Below are 26608 nucleotides of genomic sequence, written 5' to 3' on the forward strand. Positions count from 1 at the left end.
ATGAAGAAGCTAGACAGTGCTAATGGCCCATCAACAAAAAAAATGGCCATGGAAAAGACTTGTCCTCACCAGGGAACGCTTCAGACAGCCTATGGATAATGGCTGCCATAACTCATCAAGCATGCCAGGGCATGTGACTAGACCACATGATACTGAACTCCATTTTGGTGCCTGTATTTTTCCACAAACTGGGCTGGGAACTTGGCTTGGAACAAAGGGGTTCCTGCCATATAGAAGAAACTATAAAAGGGGTAAGTGACGTCACCAAGAGGCCTCACTCCCTCTGCAACTCAACACCTGGAAACACCTTAGAACTGGGGGAAGTGCTGGTCCCAGGCCGCAAGAGAGGATTCCTTCCTGTGTACAGAACATCTATAAATTGCTTGTACTAGCTAACAGACTGAGACACTGTTTGATTCAAATCCTATCTAGTATATTAGGCTTAGATTGCATTTTTTGTTTATTTGCTGGGTAATCTGCTTAGATCTGTTTGCTATCACTTATAATCACTTAAAATCTATCTTTCTGTAATTAATAAACCTGTTTTATGTTTTATCTTAACCAGTATGTTTTTGAGTGAAGTTTAGGGAATCTTAGCTCTGTTAACAAAGGCTGGTGCATATCTTCCCCACATGGAGAGGGAAGCGGACTAATTAATGAGCTTGCACCGTACAGACCCCTGACCGGCGCAAGACGGAATAATTCTGGGTTTATACTGCAGTAGGGGTGCAAGGCTGGGGAGCTGGGAAATTGGCTGGTGCCTCCACTGTTGGTCCATGAGTGGCTTAGGTAAAGCATGCAGGTAACTCAGCTGGGGGCGTGGTGTCACCTGCTGTCGTGCTGGGTCATGGTAGAGCCCCAGGGCTGGCTGTGTGTCATCAGCAAAAGCAGTGTGAGAGGCCAGCCCAGCTGAATAGTTAGGGGGCAGAGCGGTTCCAATAGCTTCCAGGCTTCATCCCAGGGCACATCCCAGCACAGCCAAGTCAGCCTGTTTCCTGACTGGTGGAATGAGAAGCACATAGTTGCTTGCATGTCTTCCCTGGCTGCACTGTCACGTCTGGAGAAGCTGGAGGGTTCACTGAAGGAGCCGAGACAGGAGGCAGATTCAGAGATTTAAGTCATGAGTAAGGGTAAGATTATGTCACGGAGCTCACGGATTCCATGACATACAGAGACCTTTGTGACATTTTCCAGCCCCAGGCTGGTGGGCCAGAGTGGTCAGCGGGCGGGGGCCCTGGAGCTCTGAGCCGCTGTGGGCAGCGGGGGCCCCCACAGCTCCGCGCGGCCGCGGCCAATAGGTGCTGGACCCCCTCCTTTGTGCAGTAGTGCTCAGGCTCTCATCTCCTCCACTCGGGCTCCAGTCCTCCCCTACCACGCCAGCCCCCTTCATGGGCTTCCATGAATTTTTGTTTATAGCCCATGACCTGTCCCTGACTTTAACTAAAAATAACCGTGACAGAATCTTAACCTTAGCAATGAGCACACCTAGCTCTGAAAGCACTTTACAAAGGAAGGGCTCTTTTGTTTAGCTGTGTGCCCTGGGGCAGCACAGAAACATGCTGGCCAGCATTTCCTCTCTCCTCCGCCTCTGGGGCTTACCTCAATCAGAAAGTCTCCTGTGCGAAGTCCTGCTTTCCAGGCCACACCTTCCACATCCACTGACTCCAGGTACTGGAGCGCTGGGAAGGCTGGCGTCGGGGTGAACTCCTCAATTGGAGTCTCGGCTGAAAGAGAAAGAGCGAGCCCCAATTAGCAGTACGCAGCAGGGAGGCAACAGAACATTCAGTGACGTCTAGAAAAAAGCTCTCCAGAAGCTTAGCTGGCTCAGAGACCAAGCAGAGGTGTCTCTACTGAGCACCTGACCCGCTTCTCTTGCAGAATGGTGATTTAATACTTATTTATGTACAGTCATTTCCATGATGTTCATCATCATAGAACCTGCTAATGGCCCCCCAGAGCCACATTTACCTCACACAGAGAGAGTCGCACTCATCCTCCACAAGATGCCCCACAGCCATTCACCCCAGTCCCTCCTCCCAGAGCCACGTGCAAAACCAAGAAATACCTACAGAAAGAGGGTCACACGCTTACTTAGACTTTAACCACATGGCTGGCTAGGAATTACGTCCCCCAATACACATGAAATTTCCTCCCCACAAACCAACCAAAATCCCCTTCCAGCCTCCACCCCCTGCTCCCTTACATCCCACCCTCCACCGACCCCATCTGACTTCGCTGTCCAGCCACGGTGAGTCATTTTGCCTAGGAGGTACTGGGAACCATCACTTGGGGGAGGGAGGGCGAGGAGATATGGATTTCCCCCTTGTGTGGAGCAGTGTGGGGAGAAGATGAGGGTATGCTGTCTGACCCCCATAAAGAAGACCGTTGCAGGTATCCAGGAACAGAGAAAAAAATACCATCTCCAGGAATGCCATAGGGCAGCAGTTCTCGAACTATGGGTCAGGACCCCAAAATGGGCCACAACTCCGTTTTAAAGGGGTCACCAGGGCTGGCGTTAGATTTGCCGGTGCCAAAGCCTGAGCCCCACCGCCCAGGGCCAAAGCGGAACCCCCACCACCTTCGGGCTTCAGCCCTAGGGAGTGGAGCTCAGGTTACAGGCCACCTGCCTGGGGCTGAATCCCTTGGGCTTTGCCTCCGCCCAGGGTGGCGGGTCTCGGGAGGCCTCAGGCTTCGGTCTCCCCTCCTGGGGTCGTGTAGTAATTTTTGTTGTCAGAAGGGGGTCGCGGTACAATGAAGTTTGAGAACCCCTGCCATAGGGTTGACAGGCAGCAAAGGCCTTGGCTGGGCTGCTGCTGCCCGCCTCACTGGGATCTAGGTCCCTGATGGAGAAACAGGGACTTGCCTCAGCTGGACCGCTCCTCCTAGGCTCTGGCTGCTGCTGGTGCAGTCTATGGCTGCCAGGGGCTACCCCTCACTCTGTGGGAATTTCTTTCTCCCTCAGCTCATGTGGCTGGGGCAAGACTGGCACATAGGAACACTGGACATAGGGCTGGAAGGGACCTTCTGGGTCATCGAGTCCCATCCCTGCTGTCACAGGCAGCCCATCATACCATCCCAGTCATAAACCTGCCTTAAAAATAGCTAGGCCTTTTGCCCCCCGCCCGCTTCCAATGGGAGGCTGTTCCAGAGCCTCCCTCTGATAATGGTTAGAAGCCTTCTGGTTTTCAGCCTGAATTTATTCATGGCCAGTTTATCCCCACTTGTTCTTGTGCCAACATTGTCCTTTACTATGAACAGCCCTTCCCCCTCCGTGGTGTTTGCCCCCCGATGCATAGAGAGTGTCTGTATCTCTCCCCAGCCTTTGTTTTGGTTGGCCAAGCAAGCCGAGCTCTTTCAGGGTACGTCGACACTCTGAGCTTGGGGTATGCTCACGCAGACATACTCGTCTCTGCACTCATGAAAAGCAGTAGCATGGCTGTGAAAGCGGGGGCAGCGCCGAGCGGTGGCATGGATTAGCCATGCCGAGTAGGTACCCCTGGGTTCAGGCAGGTTTGTAGGGCTAGCCCACGCCCTCGCTAACCACTGGCTGGACTACCGCGGCTACACTACTGCTTGTCGCCTGCTAGTATAATGAGAGGTAGTGCGAGGATGTGTGTGCAAGCTGGAATCGCACCCCCAGCTCCGTGCAGACCCACAGACGTAGCCTCTGTCTCCTCTGGAATGTTCCTGCTGGGGCCTTTTGCCATTGTGGCGAGGGGATGTAAGTGCTTTGATCTAACAAGTTCTGGGCTTAACACAGGGTACCTGGGTTAAATTGAATGGCCTGTGACATACAGGAGGCCAGACCAGTGGTTCGAATGGTCCCTTCTGGCCTGTGATACAAGTAGATTTTAACTCTTACTGGTACAGTACCCCACCCCCGACTCTCCCCCCCACCCTCCCAAAATGTTCCGTGACTAGGGCCCTGCGCGGACACAAATTTATATCTGTGGATGCAGATATCCGCGGATAGAGAATGGTATCTGCTGAACCGCAGGGCTCTCCCGGGAACTGCAGTGGTGGAAGGAGCAGGATGTGGGGCCGCCGCTCCCAGGAGACAGTGCCCCTCGCCAGCAGCTCCTCTGGCGCGGCTGTACAGACCCCCAGCCCTTCCACGCAGCTGCATCTGCTGTCTGGGGTCTGTACCGCCCCCAGCCCCGCCCCCAGCCCTGTCCTCCGGTTGGGCTGTACAGACCCCAGACATAACTCTCTTGATACCGACATAAGCATGCAGTGCAGAGCAGGGCTCAGATCCAGGTTGATATACTCTGTGTAGACACGGGCTGCCCCTTCATTCTGCCAGTGAAGGACATGAGCAGCTGAGGGACACTCTACACCGGTTAGACCTGTCCAGAAGTAGAAGACTAATGCCTTGTGGGCATCCAAAGTACAGGGCTCTCTTCATCCTCATGACAGTGAAGCTTTAGAGAAAAGGCTGGCAAGTAGACAGACTGATTAAGGAGGGTATCCAAAACCACCATTGCCAGGCACACAAGGCGAGGCCCTAAATAAACCCTGTCCTTAAAGACACCTGTACCCTCGAGGTCTGCAACTAATGCTCACAGCTCTCTCAGCCTCTTACTAGCGACTGGGCATACTACTTTCAGTGAGAGATGCAATAATAAACAAGTAGCCATAGGCTCAAAAGGAGGATCTATTGACACTGACAAAACCAAATTTAAGTCCCAAAGGGGTGTGGGATCCCTCATAAGTGGAAAGTCCTTTTTCCTTTAGGGGAAGTAAATACTCCAGTATAAGTGAAGGAGAAGTCTGCATAAGAGGTGTATCCCACGACTAGGACCACACAGAGAAACATCTTCACATCATCATGTAAATATATCTAATGGATGGTTTCCTAAGAGAATGTCCAGACACTCTAGGAAACACTCAGTCTCTTGAGCTGACAACCACTGAGCATCCCAACTGCGAGATGAGGGCTGGCTGTAGTTCTGTGAAATTATATCAGTGACTTGAGGCAGTGTTATAGAGTCCTTGAGGGAGCATCTCAGGAGGTCCACGGACCAACGCTGATGTGACTAGGCTGGTGCTGTCAGAATCAGAATGGTATAATCCTGTTTGAGCTGGCATAAAACCACTGGATTCAAGGGACTGGGAGGAAAGGCATTCAGCAGCTTGTCCTTCCACAGGAGAAGGAATGTGTGTGAGGTAGACCCTGGGCTGTAATCTGACCTGGAACAGAGCAGGGGACACTTCCTCTTCAGTTACACAGCGGAGAGCGATCTCTGGGGCCTGGAAGATAGATTTGACTGCATCCATCTTGAGGGACCCTTTGTGATTCCTGCTGCATGTTCTGCTGAGCTGATCTGCCAGACAGTTCTGAACACCTGGGAGGTGTGAGGCTTTGAGGGTCATGGTATTTCAGAAGCAAAAATCCCAGAGCTCTATAGTTTCCTGGCAAAGGTGATCTGACTTGGCACCTCCCTGTCTATTCAGGCAGAACATAGCAGCAGTGTTGTCTGTGAGGACTAGCACAGTACAGCCTTCGATGTGTGGATCCACTTGACCCACCAGATGAATCCCTCTTGAACATTTATGTGCACAGAGAGTTTTTGATCTGTCCAAGTCGGAAGGTCTGCCCAGATGAGCTCCCTGGCCTAGGGACAAAGCATCAGTAAGCAGAGTCATGTAGGGCAGAGTCAGGGAAAATCAGACCTCTTTGCATATGCTGGCAGGTCCATCCACCAATCTAGGGATGAAAAGACACTTGCAGCAAGTGCATCAGCATGTCCAGTAGGTGACGAGATGGACAGTAAGCAAACTCCAACCACCCTGCCTCTGAGGTGAAGTCTGGCATGTCATGCAAGCTGCCACGGGACCTAGAAGTCTCAGGCAATTCCTTACCGTTGTACAAGGATGGGCCTTGAGACTTTTGCATAGGTCCAGTGTTGCCTGAAATCTGCCTGGGAGCAAGTATACCTTCCCCGAACTGGAGTCGAGACCTGCGCCCGTAAAATCAATTCTCTGCACAGGAAGCAGTACTGACTTGCCCTTGTTGATCAACTGGCCCAAGGCATGAAAGAGGGATTGGACTTTCTTGATGGAGACCTACACCTGGTACGTGGATTGTCCTCGTATCAACTAATCATCCAGGTACAGAAATACTTGGATGCCAGCCCTCTGAGAGATAGCACCACCTTGCCATACACTTTGTGAAGACTCGAGGGGCTGAGGACAGACCCAACATGACTGTGAATTGGATATCTACCATGAGAAACCTTAAAATTGAGGGCAGCATACCAATCATCGGGATCTAGGGACAGGATAACACAAGCCGGATAATCATGCCAAACTTTCTGTTTGTTAAGTATTTGTTCAGGTTTCGTAGATTGAGAATAGGTTTGAGGCCTCCCTTGGACTTTGGAATGGAAAAATACCAGGAATAAAATCCCTTCCCCCAGTGCTGAGGAGATATCTGTCCTGTAATCTCTGACTGCAAAGAGACTGCACTTCTGGAATGAGAGCAAGCCTGTGAGATTAGTCCCTGAAAAGGGACAGGGAAGTGGGAGGCATGGGGGAACAGTGACAAGCTGCAGGATAGAACCCAAACCCAATCATCAGTTGTACTAGGGCTCCGAGCACCTAGCAAGCGGGGGGAGAGAGTGTCCTGTCCGTGGGAGTGGCGTGCAGCTTTGGATGAAAGACAGGGAGCTGGATAGACTGTTTGAGGTGGAATTCGGAGACTACCTTTGGGAGAATCGTAGGGTGAAGGTGCATGGAGAATTTGTCCTTACGGAAGACGGTATACAGGGAGTCAACCATCATGCCTGCCAATTCGCTGACCCGCCGAGCGGAAGGGATGGCCACGAGGAAGAGGACCTTCATGGATAGGTGTGAAAGGAAGTATGTGGCCAGTGGTTCGAAGGGGGGCCTGGTGAGGGCAGATAGCACAAGATTACGGTCCCAGGGATGGGGAGGGAGAAAAGCATAGGGGTAAGGACAGGCAGGAAGCAGTTCATCTGGCCCTTCAGAAAGCGGGTAGTGGCCGGGTGGGTAAACAGCGACCCTCTGTTCAGTGGGGGGAGGAAGGCACGGAGTGTCGCAAGGTGAACACGTATTGAGCTATGTGCGAGGCCCGAGTGCTCAAGCTCCAGGAGGTGCTCTAGGATGACAGGCATGGAGACGTCCCTGTGAGGAAGGTGGTGGCGTTGCGCCAAAGAGGTGAAGCACTTCCCTTTGCAGCATACCACGCCCATGTGGAGTCTTGTCGGCTGTGTGTCAGTATATGGCGGACGGGTGATAAACAGGCATTGTTAATCTGTGAGCCCCATCCAAAAACCAGGCCATCAGCTGGAGTGGGCCTGGGTTGGGGTGTCGAACCTTGCTGTATTCCTAGGAGAGGAGATCCAGCAGGGTGGGGAGGCTTATCGGTGGACAGGTGGACAGTCTGAGTAGATTGGGAAACCAGAACTGTCGGGGACATCAAGATGATTATGGCCCGGTCCCAGGGGATCTTGCGCAGGACTTGGGGGGAGGAGGGAACCAGGGTGGGGGGAAAGGCGTATCTGAGGCCCTCGTGACATGGAAGGAGGAGGGTGTTGCCCTTGGAATCTCGACCCCTGGCTCCCTGGATGCAGTACAGAGGGAATTTGCAATTCTCATGAGTAGCGAAGAGGTCCCAACCAGGGGTGCCCCTGGCGCGGCAGATGGAGCTGAGCGTGGGGTCGTGGAGTTGGATCTTAAGAACAAAGACCTGGGTGAACACCCTGGGGGCTGTGGCGATGTCGAAGGGAAGGATTTGGAACTGACAGTGGTTGTTGCCCATGTTGAAGCAGAGGAATTTGCGATGTGCTGGGTGGATATTGTTAGGATGTATATATTCATGTCTGTCTGTAAAGGCCTATACTTTAAGAATTTAGGTGTATTCTTACCACTTAGCTAGTTACAGAGGTATAAAAGAAAGAATCAAAATCACTGTCTGACTGTATAGGGCCTTTTTTCACTGTGACAGTCTGAGGACCTGTGCTTAGGCTAAGGCCTTTGGCTAAGCAGCAGAGGCAGCCCTAAGCTGGGAAGCCAACGGGTCACATCCTCACATTCCAGACTAGTCACATTGAAATAAGGTGCCATTGGGCTGTTAGGAATACAATCCTGTCCTGATAATGCCTATCACCTCCAGAAAAAGAGAAGAGCCTAGAAGATGTAAAAGGAAACTTAGTTTGATAGCAACCTGTCTGGCAAGAACTCACTTATCAATAGCTGGGGTGTGAAATCCTCATTTCTTTGTTGTTCTATCACTGTAGTCCCATTTACCTATTGTTTGTCTGCATAATCTCTGTCTGGTTCTGTGATTGTTTCTGTCTGCTGTATAATTAATTTTGCTGGGTGTAAACCAATTAAGGTGGTGGGATATAATTGGTTAAATAATCATGTTACAATATGTTAGGATTGGTTATAGTCTGCAATCAATCAGGAAGTATATATAGTCTGCAGTCAATCAGGAAGTAAGGGGGGGAATGGGAACAGGGAATGTGGGTGGCAGAATTGGAATTGTTTTGCTAAAGGCGGGGGGGAATGGGAACAGAGACACAGGCAAGGCTCTGTGGTGTCAGAGCTGGGAAGGGGGACACTAAGGAAGGAAACTGGAATCATGCTTGCTGGAAGTTCACACCAATAAACATCGAATTGTTTGCACTTTCGGACTTTGGGTATTGTTGCTCTCTGTTCATGCAAGAAGGACCAGGGAAGTAAGTGCGTGAAGGAATAAGCCCTCTAACAGATATCGACATGGAAGTACTCGTCTTTCATGTCAAGGGCTGCGAATCATACCCCCTGAGGGAGAGAATGATGGATGCGACGGTCACCATAAGAACTTGGTCTTCCTGAGGAAAGTGTTGAGTAAGCAGAGATTGATGATAGGGCAGAGGTCCTCACCCTTCTTTGGAATGAGAAAGTACAGGGAGTTGAAGCCCTTGTTGATGAAGGGGACAGGTATGGGCTCCATCACACCCTTTGCTAGGAGGGCGTCCGCCTCATGTCGTGTGATGGGCGGGCTCCCTGGAGGCGTCTGGGGGAGGCCCCGGTGGGAGGGAATGGTGCAGAACTTTATAGAGCAGTCGTGTTGTATGATCTCCAGGAACCAGCGATCCATGGTGATCTTGCCCCAGTGGTGGACGAACAGGGCAAGACAGCCCCCAAAGGTGATGGGGGGGGTGCGTAGGCAGTGACACAGGGGCTTTGCAGCTCTCGACCGACGTGCCAAAATTGGGCCTTCAGTTGGTGTTGATGTGCGACAGAGGAGATGGTGGTGGCTGATGGGCACGGGCACTGAGATCTGAGGCGCTGTCAGGCCGTCTCCTGGTACCAGATGTAGGTTGGTTGGTATGGGGAATAGGGGCTTGGATGGAACCATGGCTTGAGTTGCCGGTGTGATGGGATCCCTAGGGTGCAGCCTGGGACTGTGGGACCATTGTGCCTCATGAACTCTCTCCAGCCTGGGCTGTCTCTCACAATGCCTTGCTAGTGACCAGCTGCAAACCCGTCCAGGTGCGGTGATCACTCAGCACAACCGCATGTGGAGACCCCACACCCAGCTAGATTGAATGAATGCTCCCAGAGCCACTCATGAATCACACAGAGAAAGGCACCTGCCAAATCCCCACAGCTCCCAGCACTGTACCTCAGGAATATACCATCCCGTGCTGCTCAAGATGAGCAATGCAAATTTATGAATTGGTTTCCCACTTCATCAATGGAAAGTGGATGTACACCGGCCTTCGCAGACCTGAGTACATTTGCCACACGCTTCAGGCAAACTCACTGGTAAAGATAAATGTATTGACTACATTTTACTGTATTGATAGATTTTAAGTAATATTAAGTGACAGGTAAAAAGTCAGAGTTAGTTACCAAAATAAAATAAAACATAAGCCACACAATCCAAACTCTCAACCCTGTTAGACGGGGCAACATCTAGATTAAGCAGTTTTTCTCACCCCACTGGATATTGCAGTCCATAGCATACAGATTTCGTCCTTGAAATCTTGATCAGTCCCCTCAGTTGGAGTCTTCAGAGTGTCCTTGTTGCTTGCAGCATAGGTGGGTGAAGGAGAAAGGCCCAGCCTGCTTGGAAAACACAAGTCCAGGCACATCTGGGGGGCATTGCTGAGTCTCCAAGCAAGGTTGAGCAATTCCCCTGGTGTGGCCTCATGCAGGTAAGTCATTGCATTGTAGCTCCCTCTCTGGACAATGGCTGTTGATGGGTTGTTTGACACCCTGCCTGGGTGTTGGTGACTTTCCTTGCTGCTGCCCCTGGGGAGCTAGTATCTGGCTGATTCCCAACTTACAGCATGTTTTAGTGACCACCATACAACACAATTCTCATAACTTCATATGCATTAAGGATACACATCTATGGACAGAGAAATGACTTTCAGTAGATCATAACCTTTCCCCGATACCTTACAAGGCCTCCTTTATATTGCAAGATCACAATCATACATAAATGAGGAATATGGGGGTTAAGGGCGCTCCCCCAAGGTAGAGAATGTCACAGCTGGTGACTGGGGGGCTGGATTGTATGTTCCCACCGATCGGAGGGTAGCCTTTGAGTCATTCAGGGAGTGGAGAGCCTCATCCGTCTTGGCGAAGAACAATTTGTCCTCATAGAAGGGGATGTCCTGGATGGTAGACTGGACTTCCCTAGGAAAGCATGTGGATTGGAGCCAGACTTCCTGACACCTAACCAAACCCGTGGCCAGGGAGCAGGAGGATGTTTCCACCACATCCACTGCGACCTGTAGGCAGACTTTGGCCATCAGGCGGCCTTCCTCCACCAGAGCCTGGGACCTGTGTTGCTTGTCCTGTGGGAAGTCCTCCAAGAACTCTGCCAGCTTCGCAAAACTGTTGAAATCACACTTAGCCAGCAGAGCCTGATAGTTTGAAATGCGGAATCACAAGGCTGCGGAGGAGCAGGGTTTGCAGCAGTGCCGGTTCAGGCGCTTCACCACATTATCTGGCAGGGTGGAGAAGTGGTGCCTCACTCACTGGTAGCCATGTGCACCACCAGCGAGGCTAGGGCGGGGTGGGAGAAAAGAAAGTCAGCTCCCTTAGATGGCACAAAATAGCAGCGTTCTGCCCTCTTAGGTGTCGGGGCACAGGGGGTGCCGGACCTCCAGTGCCGGGTGGAGGATGGCCTCGTTGATGGCGAAAGCCAGGTATGCTGGCCCTCAAGGCTGGAGGATGTCCAGCAGTTGATGGGATTGGTCCTGGACCTACTCCAAGGGGATACCCAGACTGAGGGCCACCCTCTGCAGCAGCTCCTGATACTGGAGGTGATCACCAGGAGGCAAGAGGGTTGGGGAGATTATGGTTTCGTCCTGGGAAGAGGACTGATGGTGCTGGGCTGCATTCTGGGTTCAACTCTTTGTCTGAGCTGGACGGTTCCAGCAGACGGGCATGGATGGAATGGTGCAAGGCTGGTGGGGGTAGGTACAGGAGGTGGTACGGATCCCATGTGGGCCAGTGTAGCCATGGGGCCGGGTTTGGTGGATACTGTGGGTCCCAGGAATAAGAGTATCACTGCAGCTGGACCAGGGGGTAGACCGTCGGGTGCGGCGGACTCACTCGGGAGTCTGAGCTGCACCTGGGCATCGGGGAGAACGATGGCTCCTCCATGGAAAAACCCTCCAAATCTGAAGAGGCCTGTGGCAATGACAGGACCGTCGGAGCAGGCGGACCGGCAGCTGCCGGATGCAGATCCTGACCCGGGAAGTGTGGTGCATCCGCTGGAGTAGGTGGCTGTGGAGCCAAGAGGAGCAGGGAGGGCGGCTATGGCAAGTTAAGGTGCACTGTCACGGGTTTAGCCTCTCCAGGTGTCCAGGGCACGTCCTGATGTCCACCAAATTGGGGGCAAGGGGTGCACAGAGTGGAGCGTGGGGACTCCTGCCAAGATGGAGGGGTGTGCCTCAGAGGGCTGCTGTATTGCACGGTCAGTGTGGGAGTCAACAGTGCCCAAAAGCGGCAACAATCTACTCTAACTATAGGTACGTACACAACGAAGAAAACAACTAAACTAACGAACTATACACAACGGATTTGAGTGCTCTTGTAGAAGCTACAAGCATGAGGAGAGAAGATTCCGACTCCGACCATGCCATAAGAGGGAACTTATATCCTCGTTTGGAGCATGTGGCAACTTAAGACACACATGCAGGTCAACGGACACTGCTGCTGAAAACTTCCGGCTCTGATGCATGGTGCGCATGCGCACGCACGTTTGGAATACAGAGAGCAACCATCACTCGAAGAAGAACCAGGTAATGCAGGAGCAGGCACAGAGGTAGGTATGAGCGTTGAGAAGCCAGTGAGCTGCTGGTGCTGCTGGCTTAAGAGCCAGCCTGCTGGCCTCTGCACCTGATCAGGTGGCATGGCTAATCAGGTAGCCTGCTGCAGGCCAGCTGTACTGATGAGGCTGCCTGGAGACTAGCTCTGCTGCAGGCCCTGATTTCTGACAGATCCTCATTAAGCATGGCCTGATAGTCCTGTTTGACTTCCGCTGGTAGTTTGTCCATGAATTTAGCCATATTATCCCAAATGTAAAAAACATCTCTGGCTAAGACAGCCTGGTGGTTTGCATTTCAAAATTGTAACCCAAGGCTGAATAAATCTCTCTACCAAAAAGATCAAGCTTTTTTGAGTCTTTGTTTTTGGGGTTAGTATTGGAACATCCTTATCTTGATCAATCACCGCTACAGACTAGGGACCGAATGGCTAGGCAGCAGTTCTGCGGAAAAGGACCTAGGGGTGACAGTGGACGAGAAGCTGGATATGAGTCAACAGTGTGCCCTTGTTGCCAAGAAGGCCAATGGCATTTTGGGATGTATAAGTAGGGGCATAGCCAGCAGATCGAGGGATGTGATCGTTCCCCTCTATTCGACACTGGTGAGGCCTCATCTGGAGTACTGTGTCCAGTTTTGGGCCCCACACTACAAGAAGGATGTGGATAAATTGGAGAGAGTCCAGCGAAGGGCAACAAAAATGATTAGGGGTCTAGAGCACATGACTTATGAAGAGAGGCTGAGGGAGCTGGGATTGTTTAGTCTGCAGAAGAGAAGAATGAGGGGGGATTTGATAGCTGCTTTCAACTACCTGAAAGGGGGTTCCAAAGAGGATGGCTCTAGACTGTTCTCAATGGTAGCAGATGACAGAACGAGGAGTAATGGTCTCAAGTTGCAATGGGGGAGGTTTAGATTGGATATTAGGAAAAACTTTTTCACTAAGAGGGTGGTGAAACACTGGAATGCGTTACCTAGGGAGGTGGTAGAATCTCCTTCCTTAGAGGTTTTTAAGGTCAGGCTTGACAAAGCCCTGGCTGGGATGATTTAACTGGGAATTGGTCCTGCTTCGAGCAGGGGGTTGGACTAGATGACCTTCTGGGGTCCCTTCCAACCCTGATATTCTATGATTCTATGATTCTGATGAGATAACTGGCTCTGTGGATATGGGGAAAGCGGTGGATGTGATAAACCTTGACTTTAGCAAAGTTTTTGATATGGTCTCCCACATTATTCTTGCCAGCAAGTTAAAGAAGTATGGATTGGATGAATGGACTATAAGGTGGATAGAAAGCTGGCCAGATTGTTGGGCTCAAAGGGTAGTGATCAACAGCTCGATGTCGAGTTGGCAGCTGGTATCAAGTGGAGTGCACCAGGGGTCAGTCCTGGGGCTGGTTTTGTTCAACATCTTGATTAATGATCTGGATGATGGGACAGATTGCACCTTCAGCAAGTTCACAGATGACACTAAGCTGGGGCGAGAGGCAGATATGCTGGAGAGTAGGGATAGGGTCCAGAGTGACCTAGACAAATTGGAAGATCGGGCCAAAAAAAATCTGATGAGGTTCAACAAGGACAAGTGCAGAGTCCTGCACTCAGGACGGAAGAATCCCAGGCACTGCTACAGGCTGGGGACCGACTGGCTAAGCAGCAGTTCTGCAGAAAAGGACCTGGGGATTACAGTGGACAAGAAGCTGGACATGAGTCAAGCCTGTGCCCTTGTTGCCAAGAAGGCTAACAGCATATTGGGCTGCATTAGTAGGAGCACTGTCAGCAGATCGAGGGAAGTGATTATTTCTCCCTACTTGGCAGTGGTGAGCCACATCTGGAGTATAGCGTCCAGTTTTGGGCCTCCCACTACAGAAGGGATGTGGACAAATTAGAGAGAGTCCAGCGGAGGGCAACAAAAATGATCAAGGGGCTGGGGCACATGACTTACGAGGAGAGGCTGAGGGAACTGGGGTTATTTGGTCTGCAGAAGAGAAGAGTGAGGGGGGATTTGATAGCAGCATTCAACTATCTCAAGGGGGGTTTCCAAAGAGGATGGAGCTTGGCTGTTCTCAGTGGTGGCAGATGACAGAACAAGAAGTAATCGTCTCAAGTTGCAGTGGGGGAGGTCTAGGTTGGATATTAGGAAAAACTTTTTCACTAGGAGGGTGGTGAAGCACTGGAATGGGTTATCTAGAGAGGTGTGGAATCTCCATCCTTAGAAGTTTTTAAGGCCCAGCTTGACAAAGCCCTGGCTGGGATGATTTAGTTGGGGTTGGTCCTGCTTTGAGCAGGGGGTTGGACCAGATGACCTCCTGAGGTCTCATCCGACCCTAATCCTCTATGATTCTGCACTGAAACCAATTATCATTACCAATTACCATTACCTTCTGATCCCACTGAGGGTTACCAAAAGAAACTACACCATTTGCTCAAGAAACTCCCCGAAAAAGCACAAGATCAAATCCGCACAGACACACTCCTGGAACCCCGACCAGGGGTATTCTATCTGCTACCCAAGATCCATAAACCTGGAAATCCTGGACGCCCCATCATCTAAGGCATTGGCACCCTCACAGCAGGATTGTCTGGTTATGTAGACTCCCTCCTCAGGCCCTATGCTACCAGCACTCCCAGCTATCTTCGAGACACCACTGACTTCCTGAGGAAACTACAATCCTTCGGTGATCTTCCTGATAACACCATCCTGGCCACGATGGATGTAGAAGCCCTCTACACCAACATTCCACACAAAGATGGACTACAAGCCATCAGGAACAGTATCCCCGATAATGTCACGGCAAACCTGGTGCCTGAACTTTGTGACTTTGTCCTCAGCCATAACTATTTTACATTTGGGGACCTTCAAATCAGCGGCACTGCTATGGGTACCCGCATGGCCCCACAGTATGCCAACATTTTTATGGCTGACTTAGAACAACGCTTCCTCAGCTCTCATCCCCTAACGCCCCTACTCTACTTGCGCTACATTGATGACATCTTCATCATCTGGACCCATGGAAAAGAAGCCCTTGAGGAATTCCACCATGATTTCAACAATTTCCATCCCACCATCAACCTCAGCCTGGACCAGTCCACACAAGAGATCCACTTCCTGGACACTACAGTGCTAATAAGCGATGGTCACATAAACACCACCCTATACCGGAAACCTACTGACCGCTATTCCTACCTACATGCCTCCAGCTTTCATCCAGATCACACCACACGATCCATTGTCTACAGCCAAGCTCTACGACACAACTGCATTTGCTCCAACCCCTCAGACAAACACGTACAAGATCTCTATCAAGCATTCTTACAACTACAATACCCACCTGCGGAAGTGAAGAAACAGATTGACAGAGCCAGAAGAGTACCCAGAAGTAACCTACTACAGGACAGATCCAACACAGAAAATAACAGAACGCCACTAGCCATCACCCTCAGCCCCCAACTAAAACCCCTCCAACGCATTATCAAGGATCTACAACCTATCCTGAAGGACGACCCATCACTCTCACAGATCTTGGGAGACAGGCCAGTCCTCGCTTACAGACAGCCCCCCAACCTGAAGCAAATACTCACCAGCAACCACACACCATACAACAGAACCATTAACCCAGGAACCTATCCTTGCAACAAAGCCCGTTGCCAACTGAGTCCACATATCTATTCAGGGGACACCATCATAGGGCCTAATCACATCAGCCACATTATCAGAGGCTTATTCACCTGCACATCTACCAATGTGATATATGCCATCATGTGCCAGCAATGCCCCTCTGCTATGTACATTGGCCAAACTGGACAGTCTCTATGTAATAGAATAAATGGACACAAATCAGACGTCAAGAATTATAACATTCAAAATCCAGTTGGAGAACACTTCAATCTCTTTGGTCACTCAATTACAGACCGAAATGTGGCAATTCTTCAACAAAAAAACTTCAAAAACAGACTCCAACGAGAGACTGCTGAATTGGAATTAATTTGCAAACTGGATACAATTAACTTAGGCTTGAATAGAGACTGGGAGTGGATGGGTCATTACACAAAGTGAAGCTATTTTCCCCATGTTTATTCCCCCCCTTCACCCTCCACTGTTCCTCAGACGTTCTTGTCAACTGCTGGAAATGGCCCACCTTGATTATCACTACAAAAGGTTCCCCCCCCGCCCCCCGCTCTCCTGCTGGTAATAGCTCACCTTACCTGATCACTCTCGTTACAGTATGTATGATAACACCCATTGTTTCATGTTCTCTATGTATATAAATCTCCCCACTGTATTTTCCACTGAATGCATCTGATGAAGTGAGCTGTAGCTCACGAAAGCTTATGCTCAAATAAATTTGTTAGTCTCTAAGGTGCCACAAGTCCTCCTTTTCTTTTTGCAATTCAGTAAAGTATCTGCAATGGCTTCCCAATACCAAGGACAAATGTTTGGAAGTCAAAGATGACCTCTTGTTGTCTTTACAGAACCATGATTAACATCATCCTATTTCAAAATCTGTCTCTGGAAGAGTTCTTGAACTAAACAAGTTCTAACCAACAATGGGTAAAATCCTCAATCTTACATTGTCCTGCCTTTGACATTTTACTTCTTCTGCTTCTCTTTCTGGCCAAGCAATGAAGAAACCAACACTAAGTCAGAAACCTCAGGTATTTTAACCAGACTCGACAGCAAGGAACTCCCAATAATATTAGGCCTGCAGATGCTGTATTTCCTGAGCCTAAAGCCTTCTATGATAATTCACAGATTATGAGAACAGAAAGGACCACTGTGATCATCTAGTCTCACCTCCTGAATAATGCAGCTCTTGAATAACACCATAGGACTTCCCAGACTTAATTCCTGTTTGAACTACAGCATTTCTAAACTAGAATGTTTAGAAAAACATTCAATCTTGATTTAAAAATTGCCTATTATGGAGAATCCATCACAACCCTTGGTAAATTGTTCCAATGGTTAATTAATCTCACTGTTAAAAATGGATGCCTTATTTCCAGTCTAAATTTGTCTAACTTCAGCATTCAGCCATTGGATTGTGTTATGCTTTGTCTGCTGGATTGAAGAACCCATTATCACACATTTTTCCCCACGTAGATACTTACAGATAGTGATCAAATCACCTCTTCACCTTCTCTTTAAACTAAATGGACTGAGCACCTTGAGTCTATTCATTATGTGAATGTGCACATAAACTACCACTGCAGCTGATGCCTCAGCAGTTCCCTTTCAGATCGAGGGGCTTCAGATCATCTGAACAGATACGGTAACACTGACTTGCCGAAGTTGGCATCATTCCGAGAATCTTGAGTGATGGCACGATGTCTGGAAAAGGTAGGTCCAGATGACCACGTTTGTGCTTTGTGGATATCTGCTCTAGGGATATTGCTTAGAAAAGCTGGTGAAGTGGACTGAGCCCTGGTGGAGTGAGCCGTTACTTTTAGTGGAGGAGAGACTTCAGCAAGGTTGTGGAACTGACTGCCACCAGAAGCAGCATTTTCATAGACAATAAAGGCATTGAGATTGCCACCATCAATTCAAAGGGGGATACTATCAGTTGGGAGAGGACTAGGTTGAGATCCCTGACAAGTATCAGACACAGGAGGGTAGCATTGAGTAGACCTTTCAAGACTTGGGAAATGAGAGGGTGAGAGAAAATAGAAATCCCTTTGACGGGTAGATGGAGTGCAAATATGGAAGCCAGGTGAACTCTCAGGAACTAACTGAAAGGCTCAGTGCTTTCAGGTGCAACAGACAGTCCAGCACATGTCCAACCTCTGTGTGACAGGGTGATAAGTCTTGAGATTGCACCCAAACCAAAAATCTCTTCTACTTTGCTGTCCATGTAGCTCTAGTGGATTCTTTTCTGCTACTCATCAAGATGGCCCGAACATCTCAAGAACACAGTTTCTCATGAGAATTTGACCAGAGATTATCCATGCTATGAGGTGAAGAGATTGGAGACAGAGCCTTGTCCTGGTTCTTACACAGGAGATCCTCGACTAGAGGTAAAATTATCAGTGACTGGACAGAGTGCTGATGTAGGTCCACGAACCAATATCATCTTGGCCATGCTGGTGCCATGAAGATTAATGTTGCTTTGTCATGCAGTCAACCTTTGGAACCAATTGCCAGGGGATGTTCTGAAGGCCAAAAGTACCAATAGTATTAACTGGGTTCAAAAAAGAATTAGATAAGTTCAGGGAGGATAGGTCTATCAATGGCATTAGCCAAGATGGTCATCTTCAGGAGACATTATTTCTTATACATAGATTCTGTAGAAGGATGGCTTCCTGGCATAGCTGAGATGATTGTGCACTTCCCTGCTTATTCAGATAAAAGATGGTAGTGGCGTTGTCCATAAGAACGTGTATCACCTGGTTCTTGAGGGTGGACAGAAACATCTCACAGGCCCAACCAATAGCTCAAAGCTCCAGCACATTTATATGGAGTGAAACTTCCTGGTGTGACAAAAAGCTTGAGCCTGAAATTGATTGAGATGGGCCCCCAGCCTTTGGCAGAAACATCCATTATAGAGTCATAGCTGGTTCCGGGGACAGAAACAGAACTCCTTTTTACATGTTCCACAGATCCAACCACCAATCCAGAGACTGAAACACTTGTGTAGATACATAAATCCGCATGTCTGGAAGGACCACATGCCAAATAGAACCAGGCCTGCAGAAAGTGAAGGGGAAGTCAAGCATGTGGAGTTACATATGTGCACAAAGCCATGTGGCCCAGGAGTTGTAGGCAGGCATGCACCAATGTCGTTGGGTCGGACTTGAGGCCTTCTGAATGAAAAGGTATTTTCTGAAACCCTTCCTTTTGAAAGTAAGCCATGCGATTATGGGGTCAAGGTCTGCTCCTGTTCTTTTGTCTGCTCCCAGTTTTGGGCCCAGACAAAAGAACAGCTCTCTGATGACCAGGATGTTGTTTTGGTTGTTTGATGTTCCGCATACCAGCCAATTAGCCAGGTAAGGAAATATCTGAAAGCCTAAATGACACAGGTGGACATCTGCCATCAACTTGCACTAGGTGAAGACCGCTGGGGTTGATATAAGCCTGAAGGGAAGCACTGAGTCCTAGGATTGGTTGTTGCCTGCTATGAATCGAAGATACATCCTGTGGCTGGACGTACAAGTCGTGAAAAGTGAGGGCAGCATACCGATCTCCAGGGAAGGGACAATGGAAGTGAGGGTGACAATTCTGAACTTGACTTTCTTGATGAAAAGTTTCAGTTTCTTAAATCTAGGATGGGGTGAAGACCAGAAGGGTTATTCGGGACTAGAAAATACAGGTAGAAGCCTCTGCTTCTGTGCTGCTAAGAAACTTCCTCTGCCACCCCAATTCCAGAGGAGACTCTGTGTCTTGAAGTAACACAGTCTCGTGAAATGGGTCCCTGAAAAGGGGCGGGAAAGGTGTGCTAGGAAAAGGGAAGGAGGTGAATTGGAGAACATATCCCTCCTTTCCAGTATTGAGGACCCACTTGTCTGATGTGATGCTTTCCCAGGCACAACGAAAGAGGGACAGGCATGTTCTGAAGTGATTGTTAGTGTGCTGTCCTCAACTGAGCAGTCAGAATGATTGCTTGGGGGCTGCGGTTGTCAGATGAGAAAGGCCTACTGTAGAAGAAGGCAGCTGGCAATGTTGAGGAGGTCTTGACCTTTTTGAGGAATCCAGTGACCTCTTCTGGAAAGAGGATTTATAGTAAAGGTGTGGACTAAACTGTTTCCTCTTTGTAACTGAAGTGTGAACTCCCAGTCATGAAGTGCTGCTGGGGAAGCTTTTAGGGTGGGTCTGCATAGCATCATCTGTTTTGCTGGTAAATAGTTTAGACAGTTCGAAGTGTGAATCTTGAATTGTATTTTGCAGCACCTTTGGAATGCCAGACACCTGCAACAAGGAAGAGCTTCTCTTGGAAATCATAGAATGTCAGGGTTAGAAGGGACCACAGGAGGTCATCTAGTCCAACCCCCTGCTCAAAGCAAGACCAATCCCCAATTTTTGCCCCAGAACCCTAAATGGCCCCCTCAAGGATTGAACTCACAACCCTGGATTTAGCAGGCCAATGCTCAAACCCCTGAGCTATCCCTGCCCCCTAAATCCATGGCAGCCACTGAACATGAAGCCATATCAGCAGCTTCAATAGCTGCTTGAAGGCCATGATGGTTCCCCTCCAAAACTAAAGACAGAAACTGTTCCTTTCCCTCCTCTGGCAACATGCCAGCAAACTTAGAAACTGCTCAGAAATTAATACTAATATTTAGACAAGAGAGACTGATAGTTAGCCACATGCATTTGAAGAGCAGCAATGGACTAAGCCTTTCAGTCATCTAAATACAGTCTCATTAATTCTTTGTCTTTGGGAGTAGCTTTAGGATGGGATTGATGAGATAGCTCATTACCAGCTATGACCACTGAGAAACTGGGAACTGGGTAGGTAAAAAAATAATCAATATCTTGTTGAGGAACTTGATATCCCCTTGTTGGCCATAGGTCGTACAGAGGGTGGGGTCTGCCAGAGGGTTTCTGCCGTCTCCAGCAAGGCTTCACTGATGGGAAGGACAATGCTTCATGGGGCAGGAGTCTGCAAAATATCAAGGAGGCTGTGCAGGTTTTTTTGCTCATGTTCGGCATGCTCTCCTAGGGAAGTGGCACCCTCCTTATAAGGTCCTGGAAGACCTTGAAGTACTCAGGGGGGTTGTGGTGAAAGATGTTGACTCTGGAGAAGATGATGAAATATGGGTGGAAACAACCAGGGGATCCTTCATTATTTCTCCGTCCTCCATAGGGTCCAGTACAGTGGGTGGAAGGATGGTAGTAGAATCCTGGGTAGAGGTTTCCTGCACTAGGGGAGGAGGGGAATTCCTCCTACAGCGTGACTTTGATGGAGGTCCAGAATACCTCAGAGCAGCCCAAGACCAGTAAGGCCACAGAGGATATTGCATTGTCTGAATCATCCAAGGTGGGGACACCACGCTGCAGCCTCTTTATAAGAAAACCAGACTTGGTCCATAACCTTAGGGGGAGGTCTGCAAGGAGAGCTAAAAGACTTCAAGGGTGACACAGGGAGTGGTCCCCTTTGGGGTTCCAGGTGGTCTGGCTACAGGAGATACCTGGGGGTTCAACATAACCGAGGGCAGAGATGGTTTGAATATTGATCAAAGGATCGGTGCCGGCAGTACCAGCACAATGGGTTGGAGAGACGGCGCTATCTCTCTAGATGACATCAAAGGTAATGACAAGGGTTCTGGCAATGCATCAGCAGCACCATGTGCTCCAGGGGTGCTGAGGACACCGGAGTTGTTTTCAAAGGAGCTGATCTTAGCAAGGAGAGTCCACTAGGAGAGGCACCAAAGATCCCTGGGCAGCAAGGCCTGTGGCATAGAGGGCACCCAAATAGGTAAGTATCTGTCCATCAGCGCCGATAGTGACGGTCAGGTGGGAACAATGAAGATGGAGCCAGAAAGAGTGAAGACTCCGGCATCCACAGCTGGAGTCAATAGTGCCGCCTCAGATGGAGCGGGTGAAAGTCTAGATTTGTGGTGTCTCAGACTGGTACTGATGGTCTCACTGGAAATCCTTTTTGGAGACTGAGGCTTTGAGCACTTGTCATCATCAGAATGCTTGGAGTGTTTCTGAGGAGGCTGCTGGTGAGAGAGAAGGGCAACATTTCTCATCAGACTTGTGCAGCCGGAGGAGCAATCCTTGTGGTCTCAGTCCACTATCTTGTGGTCAGGCCTCGGTTCCGAGGTGGAATGCATTGCCTCTTTCACAAGGGGAACTGAGGTAGAAATCCCTGGTTTTTGTCCTGGTGAGGAAGGAGGTGCAAATAGGGCATCTGTCCCCACATAGCCATCGCTAAGGCAAACCCAGAAGCTTTTGTTCTTACCCATCACAGGGGAAACAGCCCTGCATGCTGCACACTGCTGGAAATTTGGGGATCTTTTCATAATAAATCCACCAGGTACCTATAGCAAATACTATAACTCGATTGGCAATACTACTCTAAACACGACTATCTATAACCATGTACACGACAGGAACTTGGAAACACTGGCTAACCAAAGCAAGTGCTAGAGGGGGCTTCAACTCTCACCCACCATGGATGGTAAGAAGGAACTAAGAGGGAGGCGGCGAATATGCCCTTATCTGAGAGCGCAAGAGCAGGAGCACATGCTTCACCTACTGGTGCTGCTGGCAAAAGTGTCGGACGCGAGTGCACTGGGCGCACAAACACCTGCAGTGGAGTGTGTGTGCACAACCACTCGAGGGAGAATGGTCATCTATCATTCTGAGGGTGTTAGTGCGGGCAGAAGGAGACCTCCAGCATGTGTCATTCAGACTGAAGTCCCCCATGGGCGCGGAGCTGGTTTCCTGCACATTATAGACCGGGACTTTAGGGGCTGGCCATCCTGCTCCCCAGTGGGATTGGTCATCTGTAAGCAAACACCCACTAGTACCCCATCTCGTGCCTTTTCTGTTAGGACTCCGATTCACAGCATTCATGGTCGTTGTCCTCCGAGCTGGCAGTGACTTGGGGCCTGGCTGTATGAACACTTTGTTTGCGGCAATCTGGGCGTAAAGTGACAGCGCACCAGCCTGCAGTGCACTACGTATCTGTGTGGGCCCTGCTGCCGCACTAGAAGTTCCCTAGTCCACTTTGATCAAGCCCACTGTGAAACGGGAACAGATTAAACGCAGGAGGGAATTTTACGTACATGGCGGCAGGGTCCATAGAGACACTTAGGGCATGTCACACTGCACTAAAACACCCGCAGCACTGAGTCTCAGGGCCTGGGCCAATTGATTCAGGCTCACAGGTCACAGACTGTGGGGCAAAAAACGGCAATGTAGACGTTTGGGCTCAAGCTGCAGCCCGGACTCCGAGATCTCAGACCTCCAGCCCGAGCCCAAACATCTACATTTCAATTATTAGCCCTGTGAGCCCCAGTCATCTGAGCCGGACCAGCAGTGTCCTTGCCGCAGGTGTTCCATAGCCGTGTAACGTACCGGTAGTGTGCAGCAAGCTATTGCAGGGTACGTGTACACTCCAGGCTGCTGGGAACTGAAGTTCATCTAGACAAGGCCTTGGAAACAGGCAGTGTTATTTTTTGACAGAGTGCCACTCCCCTTTGGCCCACTCAATCCTTCCTAAATGGGCTATAAGTATTGATTTTAACATTCCAATCATGGTGAATCATCCCACCACGTTTCAGTAATACCAGCTAGATCGAATTTATGCTACTAAATTAGCAATTCCAATTCTCGTTTGTTACCTAAGCTCCTAGCGTTGGTGTATCAGCAATCAAAGAATTTCTTCTCCTTCGGTACTTTGGAGTCTTGATTAATTTTGTTCTCAACATCTAGATTTTGTGCTGAGTGCTCATTTGTTCTCTGTTTTCACACTCCTCTTTTGGTATTAGTTCAACCCCCTTCTGACTACTCTAGCCAGCTTGTCCTCGAGGAAATTGGTCCCCCTTTTACTGAGATAGAGACCACCTAAAATATTCAGCCCTCTCTTCCCACAGAAGGGGGGCAGATGATCCAGAAAACCCAAACCCTCTCCCTTACACCACTTAACTTGGCAATGTTCACTTCCAGAATCCTTTGCCTTCTGTTTTCCTTCCCTCATGGGACAGGAAGGGGCTCCAAAAATTCATAGAGCCGAAGGCCAGAAGGAACCATTGTGATAATCTAGTTTGACCTCCTGTATAGCACAAGCCAGAGAACTTCCCCAAAATAATTCCTGGAGCATGCCTTTTTCTGCATTATTATTGATAATTCTGCCATTTCCATCTAATAATGATCCAACAGCATTGTCAGGAATTCTTTTGGCCCTAATATATTTTAAAAACTCCTTCTTATTGTCCTTAACTCTGCTGGCCACAGCTTTCACCTCATGCCCTTTTGCTTCCCCCTTATCCAATTTTCTACAGTTCCTAACTTCTGAGTTATAGTCATTGCTAGCAACTTTCCCCTTCTTCCATATATATATATGGAAGAGTCTGCGAGTCTGTCACAGAGGTCATGGAAGTCACAGATGTCATGACTTTCCGGGACCTCCGGGACTTCTGCAGCTGCAGCAGCAGGTGTGGCTGGCCCCACAGACCACCAGAGCAACAGCGGTCCCAGGGCCCTCCTAAAGCAGATAAGGTTTAGTCCGGGGTATTTATAGTAAAAAGAAAAGGAGGACTTGTGGCACCTTATGCATCCGATGCAGTGAGCTGTAGCTCACGAAAGCTCATGCTCAAATAAATTGGTTAGTCTCTAAGGTGCCACAAGTCCTCCTTTTCTTTTTGCGAATACAGACTAACCCGGCTGCTACTCTGAAACCGGTATTTATAGTACAAGTCATGGACAGGTCAGGGGCTGTAAACTTCTGTTTATTGCCCGTGATCTGTCCATGACTTTTACTAAAAATACCCATGACTAAATCTTAGCCCTGGTCATGATCATTTGTACTTAATCTACCATTAATTTTTAGTCCTGTGATCAGGTCCTCTTTATCTGTTAAGACAAGGTCTAACAAAGGATTCCCTTATGTTGGCTGAAACACTTTTTGAGTTAGGAAATTGTCACCGATAATGTTTAGAAACTCCCAAGGTGTTTTACTACTGGCACCCTGAGACCTCCAGCACGTGTCACTCAAACTGAAGTCCCCCATGAAGATCATCTGGACATTCTTGGGACTGGCCATGCCCCTTGGCAGTGCCACCAACATAAATCCTTAAATCCAGACCCCCAGCACTGAATTCAGTCAGCGCAGAAAGACAGAGGATCCGAACATCAACCCAGATATCTAGGGACGGCTTGTGCTGGCCCCAGAGCAGGGTGTTGTTTCATCGCTGGCAGTGGACTTGGTTGGCCAGATGGGATTGGGCACCTGTCTAATGCTTTAGCTGAGCACAGAACCATCTGGGCAAGTGGTTCTCCAAAGCTGATGTTATCTGCACAGTAACCGGCAGAGTCAACTGGGCTTGACGAGCTTCCCTAGGTCAGAAGAGGTCTGAGGTGGCCCTTCTGGTCGTTGCAGATCTATACAAAGCCCACAACACAGAGGCACCCTTGCCTGCTTCTCTCTCATGTTTTGGGTTTCTTTGCTGCAAAAGGCAAGCTGACTGGCACACTATGTATACACAGCAAGAGGCCCCAGTGGGGCAGAAGGAAAAGAATGAGGGAGGCCATGAATTTAAGTGAACAAATTCTGAGCTCACTGCACCTTCAGCCATCGCCTCGGGCCAGTTCCCCTTTTTTACCCTCGAGCTCTGCAGGAGAAGAGGAGGAAGGGGAGGTGAGTAGCTCTAATGAACTTTGCTCTGTAGCAGATTCCAAGTTTGTGCACTGGGACAAACTTACCTGACATGTGGGACTATGCAGACTCCACCTCAAAGAAGAAAAATTCCTCTACTGATCTCTGGGCAGAGTGGTTCTGTGGGAGAGGAGCAGCGTCTCTTGCCTTGGGCAAGGTCTACACGATGAGCTAGAGGTGTGATTCTTCTGCTCGCGTACACTCGTCAAGCTAGCGTGAGTATAAAGAGCAGTGTAGCTGCAGTGCCATGGCTTAGCCATGCCAAGTACAAACCCGCCAGAAGCTGCTGGGTATATACGGGGCATGGCTAAGCCACGCCTCTGCGGCTGTTACCCAGGCTACCATGGTACACTGCCATTTGTACTTGCACTAGCCTGCTGAGGGCTAGTGTCAGCATGTGTACATGAGCAGGGGAATCACACCCCTTGCCACCACTCTAGACATAGCCCAAGAGACATCTGGAATCCAGCTGTGCCTATCAGTCTCCTAGGGCAGGCACTTACACTAGCACGTCCATCTCCTCAGGCATGAGGGGAGTTCTTGGCCTCAGCATAGAAGAGGTGGTGGTATGGAGGAAGAGGTGGTGTGTCATTTTCACATCTCCAATGTCCAGTCCCATCGTGAAGATCAGAGCGTGGCACCCCACCACCAGGTGATGACTGACCCTAAAATGACCTAGGAGAGTCTAAAACTTGCCATGGAAGCTGTGAGATCCAGAGCAAATGCATAGAAGAGTTTGAGTTGGTGAGAAAAATCAAACTCATTCAGAGCAATTTGTCGCAATTCCAAAAACAGACCAGATAAATCGCCAACAGAGAGAGAAATCTCAGGGACCAGAGTGCCTACCCTGTAACTAAGACAACTCCAGTGTTTATTTCATTCTAGGACTCATATACCAAGGGAGACCACATTGAAGGTGGGATGCCCGATACAAGTGAGGACAAAGTGTGCATGGTCAAACCATTCCAAACCAAGTCTACTACCCCTCTGGACAAAGGCTCA

At 49.4% G+C, this 26608-nt stretch overlaps 1 protein-coding gene across 1 annotated transcript in view; it reads right to left on the reverse strand.

Moving 5' to 3' along the window:
• Positions 1-26608, reverse strand: part of SHANK3 (SH3 and multiple ankyrin repeat domains 3) — a 658681-nt gene that overhangs the window by 66991 nt on the left and 565082 nt on the right. Inside the window, exon 15 of the mRNA XM_074942807.1 lies at positions 1600-1724. Within this exon, the coding sequence (XP_074798908.1) occupies positions 1600-1724 (125 nt within the window). The remainder of the gene's footprint in view (positions 1-1599; positions 1725-26608) is intronic.

This window comes from Natator depressus, chromosome 1, assembly GCF_965152275.1.
Source record: "Natator depressus isolate rNatDep1 chromosome 1, rNatDep2.hap1, whole genome shotgun sequence".
NCBI classification, from domain to species: Eukaryota; Metazoa; Chordata; order Testudines; family Cheloniidae; genus Natator; species Natator depressus.